At 47.9% G+C, this 21,413-nt stretch overlaps 2 protein-coding genes across 3 annotated transcripts; one reads left to right on the top strand and one right to left on the bottom strand.

Annotated features, from left to right (window-relative positions):
• Nucleotides 1-213: 213 nt before the first annotated feature.
• On the bottom strand, nt 214-11,111 carry PEX5 (peroxisomal biogenesis factor 5). 2 transcript variants are annotated; one of them, XM_057415956.1, is made up of 15 exons: nt 10,837-11,111; nt 10,306-10,341; nt 10,003-10,135; nt 9,200-9,334; nt 7,960-8,065; nt 6,951-7,041; nt 6,498-6,614; nt 6,035-6,127; nt 5,742-5,861; nt 5,045-5,188; nt 2,703-2,773; nt 2,331-2,546; nt 2,038-2,203; nt 1,692-1,849; nt 214-1,328 (listed from the first exon to the last, which is right to left on the bottom strand). In XM_057415956.1, exons 1-15 carry the CDS (start codon nt 10,987-10,989, stop codon nt 1,127-1,129), a joined length of 1,941 nt encoding a protein of 646 aa, XP_057271939.1. In that variant the 5' UTR covers nt 10,990-11,111; the 3' UTR covers nt 214-1,126. The 2 variants fall into 2 exon arrangements, with proteins under 2 accessions (XP_057271939.1, XP_057271940.1); XM_057415957.1 differs by lacking the exon at nt 6,498-6,614 and having other exon boundaries at nt 10,837-11,110.
• Nucleotides 11,112-13,603: 2,492 nt separating this feature from the next.
• LOC130602739 (solute carrier family 25 member 36-like) lies at nt 13,604-20,944 on the top strand. The gene is made up of 7 exons (XM_057415921.1): nt 13,604-13,679; nt 17,803-17,976; nt 18,431-18,508; nt 18,837-18,937; nt 19,590-19,656; nt 19,858-20,141; nt 20,243-20,944. The coding sequence occupies exons 1-7, from the start codon at nt 13,639-13,641 to the stop codon at nt 20,440-20,442; spliced, it is 945 nt and encodes a 314-aa protein (XP_057271904.1). The 5' UTR covers nt 13,604-13,638; the 3' UTR covers nt 20,443-20,944.
• The last annotated feature ends 469 nt before the right edge of the window (nt 20,945-21,413 follow it).

Raw genomic sequence — 21,413 nt, 5'->3', positions numbered from 1 at the left:
TGACTCACAGAACTGAAGTCTGAGGCTACAGCAAAATGAGGTCCTTTAAGCTTCACGGGCCTATGAGCTAACAATAAAACAAAACCCGAGTCAAAAGGAAAGACAGAAACTGAGAGACTCTGATCTATCTTTTGAAAACCAGTGGGTTTATACCCTAGAGAGCTGTACTACCCATTGCATGCAGCTCCAACAGAGGCACAGAAAAAGATGTCATTTAGGCAATTTTAATTCTCCCTCCTTTATTATACAAAATACTTTACAATTAAAAAACATTTTTCCCCAATAGAATCATATACAGATATTTATAATTAACAAGATTCAGTTACACACAAGATGGGGAACTTCTGCACAAAGGAAAACAATGACATGATAAAGTGAAAATCAAGACTAAACGCTTTCCCCAACATATTCTGGGCAGAGAGATTACATTTTAGACTTCTATTCCTATCACATTCCTCCAGGTCTGAACTCTGGGACTTCCTCTTACCCTCAACAGGGTAAGTGCCTCCACTTCAGTCTGCAGCATAAGTACAATACTCTGCTCTTAAAAAGGTTCAATGAAGACATTGAGAAACTATCATCTGGCTGTACCATGAAGTTATCAGCACCCAGAAAAGGGCACCGCTGCCCACAGTTTTCCCTAGCAACTCACATATATACACACGCAAGCACATAGATGGGGAATCATGCTCAAAACCCAGAAATCTGCACCCTTTCACCAACTGGCAATCCCACCCCATCAAAGCAAACTGCACTTGAGACATATCCAGCAGGTAGTCTCTGCAGAATGGCTATTGTAAGGGCTCATAGCAAAGCTGGGCATTACTGCAAATGCAGTCTGGAAAAAGGGCTGGATGTCACAATCTTCCCCACTTTGATCACCTACCTACCAGCAGTGTCAGTCAGTCATGGAGGTGATAACATGAACCACTCAGAGATGCACAGGCCACGACAGACAGGTAGGCGAAGTTGCACGCTTCAGCAAGATGTTCTTTCAAAAACAGTTGTCAGTGATCTGCCCCACCAGGGCAAGGAGATGTGTGAACCCTAGTAAACGTTTTCTCTCTAAGGAAGGTCACTGCTGGGCTAGGCCAACCCTGCAGTCACAGGGGAACCTATCCCAGAGTCACTGCTGGAGGCCAAATGCCTGCAGCAGTGTGGGAAGATCATGGGCATCAGCTGCCCCATACAGGTCACTCTGCCCCAGCATGGAAAGGGCCATGCGGAGTGTGCTCCAGATGTTGTCAGACATTGCGCCTTGCTGCCCCCGCGGACCTCGGCTCTTCTGCTGCATGTGCAAAGCCTCTAAGAAGTGCTCCACAGCCTCGCTGTCAACATGAGAACATACACATGCTTACTGGAGAAGATGGTACATCTCACACACCCTCCCCCATTTGCTTCTCAACTACTTCCCCTCCAAAACAAGTCTCCTCCTCTTCACCAAATCCTGCCCTGCTCCAGCACCAGAAATCCCCCTTTCCCTCTTAACAATGACTGAAGTCCAGATGGTCCCTACTCCAACTGCATCCGTATGATGCTTTGTTCTCAGGGCAGTTACACACTCGCTCTACTCTCCTGTGCGAAGGGAAGGCTGCAAGCAGTATAGCACTGCCCTTGTAACCTATCACAGTCTCTCCCATGAACACAAGCACACTTAAGGGTCACAGCAGATCTGCCTATCCTGTGCTCACCGGTGGGCACCTAAGTTGATGCAACTGATACCCAAGTTGTAGCGAGAGCGGATGTATCCTGGCTGGAGCTCCAGTGCCCGACGATATGCAGCCACAGCTTCCTCACTCCGATTCCCATTGGCCAGGGTGGCACCCAGCTTGTTCCATAGAAGATGGTCCTGGAGAAGGGGGTAGAGAGAAAGGGCTGAGAAGCTGGATATTTTTAATTGCCAAACCAACCCTCCCTTCCCTCTGTGTCTTACACCTCCACTCCAAAATGTACCTCTCACACAAGCAGCACCTCCACCCAAACCTTCACCCATAAACCTCCAGGTATCTCCAGTGTCTACACTCCACCCTTTCTTACATTGGGGCGCACACTGAGTGCGGCACTGAAGCAATCCACAGCCTTCTCATATTCACCACTAAGGTTGAAAAGGACACCCAGGCCACACTGAACATCAGGATCCACAGTTGAGGGGTTGCTGCGCACAGCTGCTAAGAACAGCTCCTTCACCTCCATGAACAGCGAGCTGGAAAAGCACAGAACAAGGATATTGGTGTACCGTGGAGAGAGTTGGCCTTGGGTTGCTCCCTCTGCTCCAGCCTGGAACAGTCCCAGCCCTCCAAGAAGCCTTTGAATTTGTAATCCTAACTCACTCAGACAGCAGGGAACCTAAAACACGCTTGGAAGGCCCCAGGTTTGTCCCCGAGACACTCTCCTCCGGTTCCTTCTCCAGTAGGTGGGCATAGTCTGGTTTATGGCGTAGCCAGTCCCTTAGGGTCTCACATGCCTGCTTCTGCAAGGACTCATTGGTGAAGCTGACTGCTAAAGCCATAAGTGCTGTGAGGTTCCCAGGCTGCAGTTCCAAGCATCTGCAGTTCAAAGAAAAGCGAATACAGTATTAAATCTGTCTGGGAGACACCCAGACACAGGAGGTAACACCAAACAGAGCACACACCATGCTAGCCATATGGTCCTTGAAGCACTAGACAAGGAGCCATGCTCAGAAGCTCTTTTGCAACACTCACTGTCTGAGGGCACTGATTGCCAAAAGCTCCTGTTCATTCTCTGCTTGGGTGGTTCCTAGATACTGCCAGGCCTGGAGAAGATAAGGATATACAGAGTCAGACTTCTTCACATCCAGAGATAAAGGTCAGCTGATAAACCACAAATACAGAAATTTAAATCCACCATATTATCCCAACGTTTTTAAAGTGAGATCAAATATATGCAAGTATACATATTAGCTGCAGACTCAAGTTTCAATACACAAACAGAAACAGACTTTATGGCACATGGGTTCTCAAGGCCAATAAAACTGGCATTGTTACAGTGAAAAAGAAAAAAAAATAAAGGAAGTGAAGATCTATCATAAAGCAACTGTTGGCAGTTTTAAACTTTTAAGTCACAGAACATCCACTTTTAACTTCTAACTGCGGCCAAACTGAAGAGGAAGGAGGGAAAAGCAGATCTCTTATTTCCTAAGAACAAAATGGCAAAGCAGCAGTGCTAATAAATGAGACCTTCAGGGTAGGCAGCTGTATATACTTGTGCATTAGCAAGTGGTAATCTTAGGGAGTTGACCATCAGACCTGAAAAGTAGAAGCACTGTTATTTTACTGACTCTTCAATCATTGCGACATCAGTACATGAAAGCCACTTCCATCTCCAGGCAGCTTAAATAGGGAATATTTAATTAAGGCACTAACTCCAAATTACCTGTTCATTTTATATCGATATCATCACCCCTTGCTCAAAAACAGGCCAGATAGTTGGTGGGTTTGTCAACATGAAGTACTCACTTTTTGAACAGAAGTCACAAAATGCAGTATCCACTGTCTCAAGGAAATAAACTGGTTCATTAACAAAGACCCAGACACACTGCTCAAGCAAGAAGCAATCTAATGCCTCAGATCACAGATTCATAGAATCATAGAATAGTTGGGGTCAGATGACCTTAAGACAATCCAGTTTCAAACCCCCTGCCATGGGCAGGGATGCTTCACACTAGACCATATCACCCAAGGCTTTGTCCAGCCTGGACTTGAACACTGCCAGGGATGAAGCATTTGCCACTTCTTTGGGCAGGGTGTTCCAGTGTCTCAGCTGATGAGTGATAACTCTATAGTGTTCTCCCTGAAGAAGAGCTGAGCTTCAAAGTGAAGTCATGATTTGGACCAATCTTGACACTTCCTTCAGAGCAATTGCTCAATTTAATTGTCTATTTCAATTGTCTATTTAACCACTGTACTGTATTTGTGAAGTCCTAACTTCTGTACTTTCTGCAGGCACAACAGAATTCAGAAATATTTTCACTGCAGCCAGAATTGTCCCAAGATTTCTTCCCCTAAGGTTTCAACTACCTCTCCATTATGCTCAGTCTGCAGCCCACTCTATTCTAAGAGAATGCCCATTCTAAGGGAAAATTAGCAATACTTTTTAATCACTTTAGAGTTTAAGTAGATCTTCAAAACCTCCGATTACTTTTCACCTACTCCCAATACCCTAGAAAGTTAGATGCCTATACGCCCAGAAGCCAACAACCTCTGTTTCAAGAGGTCACTCTCATCTAAGCCTCAGGATTAACACATTAGGTATTTCCAGCCATGTACAGTTTACAGAGCTAACTGTATATATAAGCTAACAGTATATATGAGCTAACACATGTAGAGTTAGCATACACACATATACACACACACACACATATATATGAATCAGACACACAATTCAGCATTCCTGGGTCCTTGAGGCAGGCACTCCATTTCCCAATCAAATCAATTCTGCAGAAGCCAAAGTGCTTTACAGAAGTAAGTATTCACCAAATTAGGAGCTGGAAATTTGTCTTCAGTATAAAAATCACTCTCTGGCCCAGAGCTTCAAATGAAAACTGTGAAGACACCCAAGCCACCTCTCAAGCCTTTGGGGTTACACCTTCTCCTGGCAATTAGATGAAGACCCAGACTAGGAGTCCTGGCTAACAAGCTGCTAGTCTTGAAAGCAGTTACCTGCCATAAGCATCTCCAAGCTTGCAATGCCAATAAAGACTACCATAGAAGCAAGAGATAAGAACTCCCTGTCTTGGCTCCATGCACAGCCTCATGTGCTCCCAAGATTTTACACAGCTTTGGGACAGAGCCTTTGTACTTTTTGTAACTGACCTTAGTCATAAACCTTCTTCCCACAGACCTCCTGGGGATTCACATACATCAGCTACAAAACCAAAGGCACAGAAAAAAAAAAAGTGATGCTTTCATACCCCCTTCACAGCTCTTAACACTGAAGTAAGTTTTCTACACACACCCTGACACCTAGGAAAGGATCTAAGTAGCAGAACACCTAGCCAAGGCCTGTTAGCTCTGCTCTCACTCACCTCCATATGATCTGGCTTCTGTTGCACTGCAGCCTCAAAGAGCAAGACAGCATTGGGGAGGTCACCTTCCTCCAAACGCTTCCGCCCCTCTTCAAATGCATCTGGGTGATCTCTCATGGGATTATCTTCCTCAAACTGGTACCCCTAGCAGGGGAAACAGGGTATAATGCTTGGAGACAGGCTTAGAGGAGTAAAGCACTCTCTGCAGTACAGCATAATCTAGTCTTGCTGCACTAGAAACACTCAAAGCTGCTGAGCAGCCAGTACCCCATCCTCTGCTAATTTGCAAGCACATCAGAGAAGAATGGGTCTTCTTTCTGCCTCCTCTGTACTGAAAGATACCCAAAACCAGACTTGGAATAAACTGCAACAGAGACTAAACATCTGGTATGGGGCCTATCAGCCTGGGGGCGGGTGGTGCCTGGCAACAACTGCACTCATTGCAAAAGATCTCAGCATTAACTGGTATTTTATGTTGGGCAATAACTGCATCTACAGACAAGCGGAAGTGAAATCAGTATTTATTCAGTACCTAGCTGATCCAAGATGAGGGCGTAAATTAGAGCTAAGGATCAGGAAAAGAAATCCTAGCAGCATTTGGGGATCTGTGGAGCTTATCTGCAAGGTAGACATACTGCCAGTCTGCTCAAAGCTGTCCATCACAGTGCTAGGGATTAGAAACCCTGTTCTTTATTACCTTGTCATATGATGAGGAGCTGATGTCTTCATAATCAGAGAGCCAAGGGTGAACCTCTGCATCTCTCTTGGCCATCTCCTCCCATTCTGCCTGGAGTTTGTCCCAGAAGTCCACATCTGACTGAGAGGAGAACAGAATGTGACTAGAGTACCTCAACCATAAACTGAGCTCTACAAGCACACCAGAGAACACCCTCTTAATTGTTCCTAGCCCATCTCACAGCATGCAAAGGAGAGAGGTAACCCTATCATCAGCTCCCAGTTGGTACTTCAGCCCTCCTCCACCAGCATTACCTCCACAGCAGTCTTTGCCTGCTCGAACTCCGTATCAAGAGTTGACATGGTCCCAGATCGTGCAAATTGATCCACCCAGGCATCAGATGTCCCCTGGAAGTTTGGGAACAGAAACACACCTTTCTTTTTAGACTCTGGCAACCTCAAGGCACATCCCAAAACTGCAGGAAGGTCTATGGTGACCTTTCCTCTCCATCAGCAAGAACTGATGGCCTGTAAAGTAGAGCGTTCACATGAATATTCCCTTCCTCCCAGGTGCTATAAGAGATGAGAAAACTCACACCACCCAAATACCTTCCCAGCTTCTGGCTAGACTCTACTAAGAAGAGCCCAACAGCCCCTCCCCTTGCCTCCCACAGCCTAATCATCAGTAGAGCATTGCTAAGAGTTGGACTTGCTCCCAGACTGTGCACTGTGGCAAAGAGCTTTCTTCCTTCAGAGCACGTAGAACTGGGGCTCCTACCTGCTGCTGTATAAACTCAGTTGCCCATTGCTCTGCCTGATCTTGGTCTCTGTGGGTCACCTGATTAGCTTCGATCGATACCCTCCCATCTCCGATCTGGCGGACAAACTTTAGGAACTGCGGCAGAGAAATGAAACAAGTGTGGAGCTGGGCAGATGCTCTACCAATAAGCCCTCTGCCCACACACACCCCCCTTCACTACGAGGACTTCTCTCTGCAAAGTGAGCACAAACAGCTCAAAAAGGCAGGGAGGACAGGACTTCACCAGAGCCATGTTGTAGAGATGGATAATATCTAAAGTGGATTGTAGGGTTCAGCTTCTAGGAATCAGGGAAAAAAATGGGAACACAGGAGAGCAGGAGGCTTTATTCCTTTACTGTCTTTCCCCTCCTCAATTTCCAACACTCCTAGTCACATTAAGTATCTGTCAGCCCTGGTCAGGGAACTTCTTACCTCAGAATTCTTGAGTTTTGGATCATCCACTTTAGAGAGGAAGTCACTAACTGTTTTCTTAAGATCATCCTCAGGCTGGTATTCCTCATACCTGTGTTCAGAGGCAGTAAAAGAGACTGTCTGACACCGAGCAACAGTGAACTCCTTCACTAACAGTGGTCTACACAATGGGCCAGACAACAGCATTGAGGGATACAATCCCTCCTCAGAGGGTCTCCAAAGTGATTCAGTACACTTACCTGTCTGTAAAAAACTCAAAATTACTACTAGGCTAACTGTGCAAGTGACCAACATAAACAGCAGCAGAATTAAACAATTGCAGTGACAGCACAGCTCTCCACAACAATCTGGATTCCTTGGCAAGTTCACATGCTACCAGAAATTGCAAGTTTTAGCACTACCAAGGTCATATATCTAGGAACAAAGAAAGTAGGTCATGTCCATAGAACAGTGTCTTGGAAAAACATCAGCTCTGCAGAGGACTCATAGCAAGCACACAACTCAATACGTTGTCTGGCTTACAGCAGGACAGGACTAGTTCCAGGTGTTACTACTACACTGTCTTGGTGAAGTCTTTGGAACTGGCAGCAATAAGTCAGGAATGTCCATATTTCCAGAAATATGTTTGTCAGATAGGGAGAATAAAGCGGTGAAAGTTTAAAATTAGAAGAGTCCAGTACTTGGGATCTCCAAATCAAAAGCATCTGTTGTGGAAAATACTGCTTGATTAGCAGTTTCCAAAAATCACTTTAAGAAGCTTTGCATTAGGTATGAGATTAAGTTATTCTACATAAGCACAGTATCTTCCTGGAACCAGAAAACAGAACAGCTAGGATCTCTTAAAAACTTCCATCTCCAAGCACTGTTTCCTCCTTCCTCTGAAACCAAAGGCCTGAGAACTTCAATCTAGGTTAAATGACTCAAAAGCATTCACAGCAGATTTCTACCACCTATCTTCACCCACCCAAGTACCCAGCAACAATAGTTAGTCTTGAGAAGACAGACTCACCATTTATCTGCCAAAGACTGGTCTTCTGATTCCCCAAGCCACAGCTTCTCCTCTGACTGCTCTAGGTATTCTTCTGCCCACTTAGCAGGAGACACAGAGAGTGGATCTACATAGGACATCAGCAAGAATGGGGAGAAGAGCAACACAGGCAGACCATCACTCAGACGAACTTGAGATTTGCACTCTGCTCTTCACCCAGTTAGCTAATGTGCAGAGAACAACTCTTCAAATAAAGTTTTTGCTTGTTTCTTCTAACTTTTTTTATTCTGAGCTAAATCTAAATCAAGCCTTAGGTTCAGACTACGTGTTAATACAGATGCCACCACGGTGTCAACAACCTTACGATTTTCTACTTAAGTTTCACAAATCATTTGTCTGCTTCATGTGAGATACTGTGTAGGTCAAGAAAATCAGCAATGGATTACAATTGTCTTACAAAGCACAGCCTACAAAGCACTAGGTTTTCCTCAGAACTTGCTCTAAGACCTTTGCAAATGCTGATTTCTATTCCCAGAAGTATAAAGAGGGAAGGTCAAAGAATTGGCATACACGGCCCTCTACAGTGGCCACTCCTCAAAAAGAGAATAGCATCTATTTAGATCGTATTTGTAACTTCCAGATTAGCTTGTGGATGGTAACAGGACCCTATAACAGCCTCATCTCTATATACAATGCCGGATGGCTTTTTTGGATAAACTGCTGGCTTGCTTGAAACAGGAAGCTTAACCTTTGGGACAGAAATACTCATTTTGCATATTTCCAAAGCGCAAAATCCCTCTACTTCCATGAAACTGATACAAAGTATTTGGCCAAAGCACATTAAGCAATATTTACGTTTGTAACAAAGGCAAATTTAGCCTTAAGAGAGGGAATTAGAGAATATGTAAGCGAGAAGTGGAACCAGACCATCTGCAGAACTTCCATCAGCTGAACCCTCACAATTTTTATAGAAGCATTTTGAATAGCCTGCTTCTCCTAAGCTCTCCAAGTAACCCAAGCTAAAAATAAAAGACCTTTACACCCGAATAAAAGCCTCTACACCACACTGTTCACAACTCAGCTAAGCTATCACAAAGCAGGTGGGTTTCCCCTCCTTCCCAACCCCCCCTTCAAAGCTGCTATAGTAAACACTGACTGCTGGGCCCAAAGCATTACTCCAATTCCACATCCAGTAATTCTCCACTATATGCTAGCACGTGGCTGGGCAACATCAACAGTAATTCCAAATAGGAGCATTTACCTGTCACTTCAGCAATGAACTCCTGTGACCAGTCAGCCTCATTATAATCTGAAGAGACATCACCAGCACTATCTGCTGCAGCCAAGAATTCCTGGGTCCAGTTTTCAGACAGTGCCAGAGCTGCCACACCTGGAGCTACAAGAAGAAAAAAAACAAGTGAGGACTGGGGCACTCAAAGGCATCATTTGAGTGTTCCCTCATCATCTCTCATCTTGCCCTTTCTCTTTGTTAAGAATAAAATCACAGAAAGATTCTACTTGGAAGCAGGCTCTGGGGGTTGCTAGTGTTTTCACAGTAGGTTAACACTAAAGGCAAGGATTAGGTTGCTCAGGGCATTCATCAGCTAACCTCTGTATTTGTCAAAAGCTAGCAATTACCCAGCCTCCTAGGCACCTGCTCCAGTACTGAACCACCCTCCGAGAGAAGAAATGCTTTCTTACAGCTAGTCAGGTCCCCCTTCCACAAGCTATGTCCATTGCCCCTTGTCTTTCCACTATTTAACACTGCAAAGATTCTGGCTGCAGCTGCTGAAGACAGCAGTTAGACACTCCAACTTCCCTGCCCTAAGGAGACCCCTCTTTCCTATGCTGAACAAACCAAATTTCATCAGGCTTTCCACTTACGCTATGTTTCCTAATCCCTGAACACTATCCACTGGCCTTGCCTCAGTACATTAGCATACTGGGAAGCCCAAATCTGGATACAATCTCACAAGTGCTGATTAGATGGGTACCACCCTGCTAGGAGCTTAACCATAACACCATGATCTTCTCCAGCTCTTCACCTACTCTAGCTCCCCTCACCTCGCTGAGGGGCCTGTCGGAAGCTTGACTGCTCAATCTCTTGCATCTCAGCCAACAGGTCATCCATCTTAAAGGTCTGGGGTGCACGGGACAGTAAAGGGGCATTCTGCTCCTGCAGGAACTCTCCAACCAGCTGCCAAAGACAGAGACAGATTACAAACATAGAAAAAAAACAGGCAGAATATGGAGCATGAGAAAAAAGAATGGGCTTGTCAGAAGGAAAGATTAATATCAGGTAAGGGGAAAAATAACAAACAGTATTGATGAAAAAAGAAGTAAGGAGATGGATCAGTCTGTTCTTACCTCATCTTCAGTGGCCACTCCCAGCGGTTTGGGTGCCTACAGGGAATAGTGGGCAATTATCCCAATGGCTTTGTCCTCATACCCTTCTCCCCAAACACCTTATAACCCGATTAGTTTACATCTTCCTCAGCATTAGGCTATCAGCATTTTCTTGCATTAGCTGCATGTTTATGTGGAAGCTAAAGGAGCTGGAATATCTTGAGTGACACTGTCCAAACCCTCTCCCACCACCTTCAGTGTCGGGGCCTGTAAGACACACACCTCACCATAGCCATCAACATGCTCCTAGCACACATAGATAATTCCCACAAACGGCCCCTCACCCCACAACCCTACAGGACAAAACGCATGACTCCATGGTCTTTTTACCTAGAAAAAAAGCAACACTGCACCTATGTGCACCAAAAATCCCGGTACCGCTCATGCCACAGCCCTATTCCGCCAGCACACCCCTATACCCTGTGGGCTGACACAGACACTGGCCCCACATCCAGCCCCAGCTCAGCAAGCAGAGTGAAAGGCAACACTCACGGCTGCAGCAGCTCCTGGAGCCCCAGGGGGCCAGGCCAGCGGGCCCTGAAGTCCTTCCTGCCGCAAGGCTTTGTCCTGGGTGAAGTGGCCGGCCAGCTTCATGAGGGGGTTGGAGCCCCCGCACTCCGGTTCCACCAGCTCCCTCATGGCCATGGCGCCAGGCAGGGAGGAAGGGAGGGTCGGTGGCGAACCCCACTGTGCCTGCACCTAGCCCCGGGGCGGCACAGACACCGGGTGAACGCCAGGCGCAGCGGCAGGCTGCCGGGGACACTCACCGCCTGCCCCGGACCCCGAACCGGCGGCCACCTGCTTGCCCGCCCGCCCTTCCCTGCGGGTCCAGGAGCCTGCGGAGACAGCCCGACCACAACCCCCACCTGCGCGGGCGGGGAGGTGCCGAGCTTGGGCCAGAGTCCGCATGGGCAGAAGTCGGACTCAGGCGCATACCGCCACGGCACCAGAGAACCCGCGGGCTGCCAGCGCAGCCCGGGTGGGCACAGCTGCCGTTGCCGCCAAGAGCCTCCCGCCACCGGCTGCCGCGGGGAGCGGGGACCCCCTTCCCAGCTCCCTCCGCCCTGCCCCAACCACCGCCCGCCGCCGGGCCGGCCCGGCAGAAGACACCCGCTCGCGAGGACAGCAAGGCCGCGCCGCGCCCCCAACAACAAACCCCACCCGCCCCCGGCGCCGACCTCCCGGACCCCTGGCCCGGCACTGCCCGCCCCACGCGGGCGGAGGGGAGGGGACGGTGCGGGTCGATGAGGTCCCCCCGGCCGGCACCGTACCTGGGACTACCAGGGCTCGCGGGACTCACGGGGTGGGGCGGGGCCAGCTCTTAAAGGGCCAGGCACCCCACGAGCACCGCACCAGAGTGCCTTAAAGGGCCAGACGCCCGCGCCCTGCCGGGGTTTAGAGGGTTGATTGTTGCTGTTCTGTCCCGCAGCTTGACGGTACAGCTGGAGCTGCGACCGGGGGCAGGAGGGAAGTGTGGAGCCTCTCCGTGTCGCCGGGCGCCGTTCCCAAGGTGGCTGCCCGCCCTTCTCCTGCAGCTCCTGGGCCAGCTCCCAGCACTTGTCGCGGAGAGGAGGGCACACTAGCGCGGGCTCTGCAGTCCCTCCTGCCCACCGCTGGAGCAAAACGGTGTGTGTATAGCGTGCACGTACACTGCACAAGTGTGTGTAACGTTACAGTACATCGTTAAAGCCATGTTAGGGAGTCAACGGATACGCTCAGGAGATGCAGAGCAGCAGTTCTGTCACGGTGTTGGTGTCCTGTTGAGCTGCTGACACGCGTTAAGCGGTTTTTGCACTGACAGCCCACCCTACAGGCAGCTACAGGGCTCTGGCTCAAGCAATGTCGTTGTTAAGGCACGGAGAGAACAGGACTTTCTCGTAATATCTGAACAGCACACGTTCATCTGGCTGACGGACTGCTCTTTTGTCATATGCTCCGGGATCACAACGATGTTTGCAGCTGCCGGTAACAGGTTAAAAGCACCTGCGTTTAGCTGAAAAGTATGTGATGGCTTCAGATAAGCTCTAGAAGTAATATTGGCTAGCCAGTAGTTCCTCAGATCTTTTTGTTTGTTTGAATAGCCAACATATTTGGCCTTTTGCAGTCTTCTGAACGTTTCCATTCTCTAGACATCAAAAAGGTAACTGCCAGTGCACCTGATGTGGCTTCAGCCAATTCACCAACTATCATGGGATGAATCAAGCCTAACCGGTCTGAAAGCATTGGCTTTGCCTAATCACTTACAAATCTAGAATGACTTTTCGTGCACTTGTCACTGGTGCTATTTAACTACCATCCCAGTGAAGACAAGTGAGAAATACTTGCAACTTCCCGGCATCTTTGGTCCATTTTCCATTTCAGAAGGCCAGTCCTTTTACTGGTCTTCCCCTCACTGCCCATGTAGTGACAGGCATTAGTGATGGGCTGATTGTTCTTTTCCCCTCCACCACAGATAAGGCAATCATTCATTTCCTGTTTGAAGTATCTTTGTACTTACTTGAAGTTGCATGTTTCCCTCAATTCCTTCCTCACTAGACTACATACTGCAAGCCTTTTCAATCCTCCTGCTTGGATGGCCTAGAGAGGTTGTTCCCCTCAGTGGGTTCACTCCCCCATATTTGCCTGGTTTGTAGCAGCAGGTACTGGATACTCAGTTCTGTGTCAGCCAGTGCTGTCACTCACAATAGCACATTTGATCAGACAGCTTATTTCATGTGACCTACTGGTTATCCTTCTAGCCATACAAACCGGTATGATGTGTGCCTGGTTGGCAACAGCATGTTGATGTCCATTCTGTTGTTTTTTTTTCCGAGGAAGATGATACTCTGTGAGCTCTGATACCGCATGAAACTTTGCATTTGCAAAAGCAGCAGAGGATCTTTTCGTCCTGAATATTCCCCACCTTTGACATACTGGTCCTCTGCCCTTTGAAATCACGGTTATAATTTGCTCTGAGTGTCTTTTTGTCTGAAACACTGGCCTGTTCTCATACAAAACCAAGTATCAGAGGAAACATCTGTGCTCCCACTGAGTGAGAATGAGAGTCAGGAAAGACTGGGCTTTGCCTGTGTGCACCCTAAAGTCTGCACGGAGGGAAACGGGAGCACAGGAACACGGAGCGCGGTGGAGGGAGCCTTAGGTCAAGCCCCAAGGCACGGCCTGGGCCCGGAGCCCACTGCACGGCCACTTCCCCTCGCACCGCTCCCGCCGCCCCGCCTCTGCCGGGCCAGGCCCCGCTACCTGCCAGCAGCCGATGCGCGGGGCGGCGCGGGTGTCCCTGCAGAGCGCCAGGCCATGCTGCAGCACAGCACCCTGCTCCACCTGATCGCTGGAGGGTGAGTGGACGCGGCGGCTTCTGCCCGGGATACGCGGCCGGGATGGCCCGAGGCTGCCGTAGGCGCGGAGCCTCGCCGGGCCCGCGGTTCGTCCTCCTTCCCATGGGGCGGCTCGGGCCCCGCGGCCATGGCGTCCTCTCTCCCGGGTTGCGCCGGGCCCGTCCTCTGCTCCCGCCTGCTGCCAGGCCGGGGTCTCTCTGCAGCCGCCGCCGCGCAGCGGGGGACTCCCCGCGTCCTGCCTGCCCTCGGGAGCGAGGCCTGCGGCGGCCCTCACCACCACCACACACTGGCGGGCCTCGGGGTGCGGACGCGGACTGCGGGCCCGCGGTTGCAAAGAGGCGGGGAGGGAGGAGAGAAGGACCCCGGAGCCCTCTGCCTTCCCCCATGCTGACAGTGCCTGTGCCCCGCGGGCCTCACCCGCGCTGCCTTTGCTGTGCCCCGTTCGAATGCAGACGCATCGGTGTGGCTCTGACACCTCCGCGCCGGGTGAGTGTATGGCTCTGCAGTGTGGGGAGAAGGGGAGTCCCCCTGTGAGTCAAGAGGGCTGTTTCACCCAGCCTGAGCTCCTCGGAGCTGAGGGAGCTGGGGTGCTGAGCGGGGGACCGTGGGGCACCGCAAGGCCTCTTGAGGGAGACGAATGGTGGAGCATCCTTGTCCTTAGGAGGCCACCAACCCTCCACCACCGCGTGGCTGAGATTCCTGCTGTCTTCTTTGGCTTTAAATAGTGCGTGTGATTTTGGAGTCAGGCGTTGGAAGCGTGAGGCCTCTGAATTCGCGGCGTGCCCTTGAGCATGTCCCTTGTGCGGCGTTTCACCCTTCCTCTCTTTAAGAAACGTTTAAGCCTCAAAACAGTGAGCTTTATGTTTATGATGTCCTGAAGCAGAAGATACTGAGGTCCTCTACACTTTGCTGAGTAACTGTAGAGAGCCCTTGCCTAGACAGCCACCTGATCCCTTTCCAGATTCCACCATCCTGTTGAATTCTGTGTGACGGTAAGCGTCATGGTATAGCATGTGCAATAAAGCACCTCATTTAATTGCTCTTAATGACTAAGTTTCCAGTTTTCTGCACTAATGTAGTTGTCATGCCATGTCAATCTTATATGTACTTGCCCTATCTGTTCCCAGAGTTACTTTGTATATGTTATTCTCTTTTATTAATTAATCCTTTGAACTACATTGTCACTGCATTGTAGCCTTTCATAATGTTGGGTTTTTTTTCCATATTTCTTACCTTTCGAGTTCAGCTTTTCCTCATCCTTATTTCCACATTGGTTCCTGAAATAACAGAGAGTTCAGTTTCTAGAGTATGCCTAATGACAGGAGCAATGCTAGTGGGAGCTTTGTAAGTCTATATCCTGTCTTCAGCTGTTAAGCAATAATTCTTGAATTACAATTAACAAAAACACAAGATAGGAATAAGACTAATAAGAAGTTCAGGTTATTGCTGCAGTATATAGTTAATATTACTGTGCTACCTAATGAAACTGATTTCACTGATGAAAGAACAGTTGTTCACTTTATATTGTAGTGTGAGAACTGGGGACCATCAAATGAAACTTACAAAAGGTTTGTTCCAAGCTAATGCAAGAACACAGCTCTTAACACAGGGTGCAGTTAAACTGCGGGGCTCCTGGCCATGGAATATTAAAGGATAAAAACTTAATTGTCCAGGAATCATCTTAAAAAGATTAATGAAAAAGAATGTGCTGAATACTGTTAAATGTAATGCAACTTCCCTGGCTGAGAAAATCCCTAAGGTGAAAACTGCGGGAAGCTGGGAGATTTCTCCTACTCTTCCATAGGTGATCTTTATTCACCTGTATCCTAGGCAAAATCCGGTTTAACTGTAGATTTGTCTGACTTAGCATTGCTGTCCTTAAATGAAGATCTTCAATCTGTCTCAGTTTTTGGCTAGCCTGAGTGAGGGCTAAAATGGGAATTGCCAGTAAACCCTGTGGCTCCTGTACATGTTCTCAAACCCTTCTCAGATAATTGAAAGAAATGCTAATGGTGTTTTTTTTGTATTTCAACGAATCCTCTTTTTTTCTTCCACTTCAAACTTCCCAGTTTTCCTTCTAAAAATGTGAAAGCAAAATCTAGAGGCAAGTACTGTTTTCTAAGGTACAATGACCTGCCTTCTTCATTTAGCTCTTTTTGCCCTGCTTTATGCTGGGAGTACATGTTATACTGGTTGTCAGACACTGCTCTTCATCATATTTTGCAAGAATTGCTTTTGTTCCTGCTTCTAGAGCAATGACTTCAGGGGTTTGGCTTTATTAAGCAGGCCTGTTTAAGCCCAGCAGGAGGTCCCTTGGTGACTGCTCAGTTCCATTCAGTGGTTTTTCATGATTTGCCATTATTTTGTCATTGCAGCTTTGCTCAGTACTGTGACAGCCTTCGTCACCCATGGATTTTATCAAGAGTAAAATGTTATCTCCTGCCTGTTGATGGAGAAGTTGGAAATGGTTAGGTCTAGGCTAGAAGTGATTTTCCTAGACCCTTGATGGACTCCTGCTGTTTGATTCTTCACTGACATCTGGTTTCAGGGCAGGGAAAGATTTTAATCCATTTAGCATCTGTGCTGCAACCAGAGTGTTAAGGCCCTCAGTGTGTGCTTGTGAGATACCACAGTTTTGTAAAACTGAAGTATATAATATCTTTGTAGTTGCTTTTTTTGAATCCAGCTTTTGCTTGGAAAGTTCCATAAAAAGACTCAGACACAACAATATACATGAATGAATGCAAAGTATCTCTTAAGTCTGTAGTGATCTGATTCTGTAATTCTCTTCTGGCAGTAATCCCAGGGCATACAACCGTATAACCTTAGCAGAGCAAACTATTACAAATGCACTTCTTCTTCAGTCCTGGTGGACGTAAGAACTCTTCTGTATATTTACCCGGTACCTGGGGAATGCTTAAATTTCTTAAACATTGAAATCTGTAGGTATGAAGTCTCCTCAGTCTGCTATTTTGAATATACACGGTCATCATAGCAGCCTTCCAGTATCTGAAGGGGGCCTATAAGGATGCTGGGGAGGGACTCTTCATTAGGGACTGTTAAAAAGGGGAAGTTTAGATTGGATATAAGGAAGAAGTTCTTTACTGTTAGGGTGGTGAGGCAGTGGAATGGGTTGCCCAGGGAAGTTGTGAATCCTCCATCCCTGGTGGTGTTCAAGGCCAGATTGGACAAAGCCTTGGGTGACATGGTTTAGTGCGAGGTGTCCCTGCCCATGGCAGGGGCGTTGGAACTGGATGATCTTTAGGTCCTTTCCAACCCTGTCTGTCAACACCTTCAGCATGGCTGTTTCATGCAAATTAATCTCAAAACAGTATTTCAGGTACTGAGCATCCTCTAGAAGAACAGTTGTCAGTCAAAGGATCAGAAGGGGCAGAAGCGGAGAACCAAATGTATCAGTTCCAACTTGTTCCTGGGTGGTAGAAGGGGAAAAGCAGATGTGTATCCTTTCAGCATTACTGAGGTGTGACAAGACTGATGGTGGTGGTTCCTGAGTTCCAAAAATAGCTTCTGTCTGCTGAAGGTTGCTGAAGGTCAGGGTCATCTTTCCTTAAGCAAGTCAGGCTGGGGGAAGCCTGGCTGTTAGCAGCAAATACATATCTTGTTTATAGGGCCTTCCACGTGTAGGGCTGAATTGGCTATGTGTTGAAAACATAGGCAGGCTGTGGGGTGGGAGAGTATTGTGCTGCCACTCTCCGAGGCAGTGCAGCTGCGGGGAGATGAGAGGCACAGTGCCTGGTCGTCTCAGCAGAAGGCATTGCCGTGAGTTTGGGCAGCAGAAATGTTTGCTCTGGGAAAGTCTGAATACAAAGATCAGCAGCTTTGAGTTGGGGACTGCTGAGTCCCTGTGGACTTGGGACTGTTTATCTCAAATACTGCATGAGGTTTCAGGTGAGGCTGCCAGGAGATGTCCCCAGCTGAGCCGTTATGACGTTAATCAATGTCAGAGCAGGAGGGCAGGCTGGGGGAGAGGTCAGCTCTCCTCTCCTAGAGAGCTGAAGGTTGTGGGCAAGCAGGGTCAAAAATACTGCCCTGTTACTGCACAGGGATCATTCTTACATTTGCTATTATGTCTTTGTATGCCTTATGTCTTTGTATGCCCTAGATGTGGTGGCACAGCTGGAGCCATCCTGACCTGTCCCTTGGAAGTGGTGAAGACACGACTACAGTCATCCCAACTGGTACTGCGGCCTCTGTGCCTCTCAGAGATACACCTACCAGGGATGAGTGTGAGGCTGATGAACCCCACCCCATCTCCTGGAGTGCTGAAGCTGCTGAGGTGAGTAAGATGGGACAGTGTGCATGTTAGCACCAGGGAGGTGAAGGTTTAGCCATTGGGTGAGGGGAGAGGGAGCACGATCAAGAGGGGGAGATGGATTTTCAGCTGAGGCTCTGGAAATTGCAAGTACAGTAAGAGGTTTGGTCAGAGCACAGATATATCTGCTTCTCACAGTTGATCGGTGCTTTGCATCTGCAGGGGAGCTGTTGGGACAGAAATTTCTCAGTTAGTGGTTTGATCAGACCCAGAGTGATGGTGTCAGCAAGAACAGGGAGAAACAACTAAGGGAGAGAGAAAGCAGGTAGAGGGAAAATGAGAGTAGAGCAGGAAAAGGATAACACAGGAGGGGAGGAGAAGATGCTACAAGAAGTGTTGAAGAACAAAGAAGGAAGAGGAACAGGAGAGCCCATAGCTTAGTTATTCTGCTGATGTGTCTGCTCATTTCCTTCTGTAGGGCCATTATTGAGAAGGAAGGTGTGCGATCCCTGTTCCGAGGTCTGGGTCCCAACCTTGTTGGGGTTGCTCCTTCCCGGTGAGTACTGCTCCCTGAGGATAGCTCATGCTGTACACATTTTAGAGGACCTCCGTGACAGCTATTGCTCCACATTCAGGAAGCAGTCTGGGCCTTGTGCTCATTGGGTCACAGGACCGCTTCACACAGACGTTTTCTGAACCTTCCAATCATAGTTTTAAGATAAGATGATTTCTGTAGTAGTATTCTAGTATAAATGGTATCTGATGTCACATTAGACAAACCTTTGCTAGGAGTAAATAGAGTTGGAGTGAGACCCCCACACAGCAGTGCTGTCTCTGCTTCTCATAGGTGAGCTGTAACCTCTTCTGCATTTCTTTTCAACTAGGGCTATATATTTTGCTGCCTATTCTCATGTTAAGGAGAAGCTCAATGCTGTCCTTTTACCAGAGTCCAAGAAAGTACACATGCTATCAGCAGCTTGTGCAGGTAAGCCTCTTCAGTCTCAAAGCAGAGTCAAGGGGTCCTTCTGCCTGTAAGTGTAAACAGGTTTCATTCCTTCCTCACTGCTGCTCCCGTGAGTCCTGCTCTCTCTTCTGAAGTTTTCTCCCTCCACACCTGGAGCAGTGAGTTCCTTGGCTAACCAAAATGCTTTCTCAATCTTTGTTCTTCTTAGGCTCATCTCTTCAAGTCATGGAGCTGGTCTTTACCCCTTCAGCTGCTATCAGGAAAAGAGCTCCATTCAGCTGTGAGAGGGAGAAGGCAGTCTGTAATTTGCAGTCTGTAATTTAGACCACTCATATTATTTCTCTTGATATATGCTATTTCTCTAACAAAATCTTCCACTCTTGCAAGTTTAGTCAGTTGTTTCCTGCCTCTTTGTAACACAAGGACCTGTAGCAGGGTTATGTTTGAGGGAGAAGAGCTAATTACCAACAGACAAAGGCTGGAATGGGGAAGGCAGAGAAAAGAACAGTCTCCCCTAAATGTCTCTTCTCCCATGGGAGCTCAAGGTCGTTCTGAAGTTGCAAATGCCTGCAACTTGCCAAGCAGAATTCAGAGAGATGATAGTGCAGCACCTCCTCACAAACTGTCAGCGTGATCCTGGTGCTCATGGCTTTTCCCCTCTTCTGTTCTGCAGGCATTACTTCTGCCACACTCACCAATCCTATCTGGTTAGTGAAAACCAGGATGCAGCTGGAAGCCAGGTAAGGCAGGCTAGCAATGCAGAGCCGCTCCATGTCAAATCAGGACTGTTTTTTGGAGGGAGGGTTGCATAGGGTTCTGTGGCTTGCCATGAGGACGTAGGTCTTCAAGGTGTGCTGGGGAAGAGTCATACAGTTGTGTTCACACCAGCATTTGACGTCAGTGGAGCAGTATGCTGTTCTAACCCTCCCTCATCTGTACAGGGTGAAGGGGGAGACGGCCAGCAACGCTCTTCAGTGTGCCATGCATGTGTACCGCACTGAAGGCCTTCGTGGGTTTTACCGTGGTATCACTGCTTCCTATGTTGGAGTGTCAGAGACCGTTATCCACTTTGTCATCTATGAAGCACTGAAGCAGCAGCTGAGAAACAGCCATCATTCCCTTTCCCCACCACTCACACTTTCACCAAAAAGCCATGATTTCTTTGGATTAATGGGAGCTGCTGCTGTCTCCAAAACATGTGCTTCATGCATTGCATATCCACATGGTGAGTGGGTCCACTCCCCTGGCTTCTCTTCCCCTCTATGGGAGATGCCATGCCCATAGGATCAATCTGCTAATATCACTTCCCTTTTTTTGTCTCTCCAGAGGTCATTCGGACACGGTTGCGAGAAGAAGGGTCACGATACCGTTCCTTCATACAGACTCTGCAGCTTGTGGTCCATGAAGAGGGACCTTTGGCTTTATACCGAGGGCTCCTGGCTCACTTGGTCCGTCAGATCCCAAACACAGCTATCATGATGGCTACCTATGAACTCATCGTACATTTGGCCTCTTCCACCTTGTAAGCACACTGTAGCAGCTGGTTGAGGCTGCTGTAGGCACCTCATGATTCTGAGAATTGGTCTTTTTCAGTGGTCTGAGAGGTGCTTTTCATCACATATCAGAACTGGGTCGGGCATAGCATTCTCAGGACAAAAGCCTTTTCTTGTGCAGAGTGTTTGGCTCTGATGTGTACAGTGTAGCCTTTCTTCTTTCTGGAGACTTGAATTGCTCCAGTGCTTCAGGATTGACATCCTGGTTTGACAGTGCCTGCTGTAAGCTCCCTGTATGAAACAAGGGCACAACACTTACTGGGAAGGATACAAAAGAGAAGGCATAAGAGTACCTTAGTCTCAGCATGTTCACTTCTTTTGGACCCAGTGGGCACAGTCAGACATGACAGGCTAGAGCTCAGACATCTGAGAACTGCAGCAGGTTGAGATCTTTAGCTGAGACTTTTCATAACCTTAGAGGGGCTCTTTCACCTCCTGTGCTACCTTCCTGCCTCTAAGGAGGATTTCTCAATCTCGGTTATGTCCTATTGCAGAATTATCTTTTGGGTCCTTCACATGTTGCAGCCACTGCCCCGAGGTGTGTCAGGTAACTGACAGCCTCTTTTGTCTTGCAGTCTGAATAATCAGACCAAGTAGATCAAGGGAAGAAGCACAACCTGCTAAAAAGCACTACCTTCACAACTCATGCTAATGGGCTCATAGCCATGTTTTGCCAATATCTGTTGTGTCCCATCCCCTCCATTTCCAAAAGAGAGAGTACACCTTCCCTTGGAAGTGCTGGTTCTGTTCTGCTACAAGTTGGAACCCTGGTATGAAAAATACTCTTTAATGTAGAAAGAAAGCAGATTGGGTGGAAAAAAAAAAATCTGGATGAAGCTGAGGATTTGGCCTATTTCTGTTCATGATGCACTAAGTGTATGGAGAGAGCCTTACTTTTTCTTTTCTGTAATCAAGAATTCAGTTTGCTGCGTGTGTTAACACGT

Source organism: Pezoporus wallicus, unplaced genomic scaffold, assembly GCF_028554395.1.
Source record: "Pezoporus wallicus isolate ANWC-B61680 ecotype Strahan unplaced genomic scaffold, APGP_CSIRO_Pwel_v1 contig_6814, whole genome shotgun sequence".
NCBI classification, from domain to species: Eukaryota; Metazoa; Chordata; class Aves; order Psittaciformes; family Psittacidae; genus Pezoporus; species Pezoporus wallicus.
This window is presented reverse-complemented; position numbering and strand designations above follow the sequence as displayed.

What these genes read in the sequence shown, in the direction of transcription:
- LOC130602739 (XM_057415921.1), top strand. Translation starts at nt 13,639, where the DNA reads ATGCTGCAGCACAGCACCCTGCTCCACCTGATCGCTGGAGG. An exon ending in CTCCACCTGATCGCTGGAGG is followed by an intron (nt 13,680 to 17,802) that starts GTGAGTGGACGC and finishes TGTATGCCCTAG; the next exon opens with ATGTGGTGGCACAGCTGGAG. An exon ending in AGGATGCAGCTGGAAGCCAG is followed by an intron (nt 19,657 to 19,857) that starts GTAAGGCAGGCT and finishes TCATCTGTACAG; the next exon opens with GGTGAAGGGGGAGACGGCCA.
- PEX5 (XM_057415956.1), bottom strand. Translation starts at nt 10,989, where the DNA reads ATGGCCATGAGGGAGCTGGTGGAACCGGAGTGCGGGGGCTCCAACCCC. An exon ending in CTGAGTTTATACAGCAGCAG is followed by an intron (nt 6,128 to 6,497) that starts GTAGGAGCCCCA and finishes CCAAACTTCCAG; the next exon opens with GGGACATCTGATGCCTGGGT. An exon ending in AGAAGCCAGATCATATGGAG is followed by an intron (nt 2,774 to 5,044) that starts GTGAGTGAGAGC and finishes TATCTTCTCCAG; the next exon opens with GCCTGGCAGTATCTAGGAAC.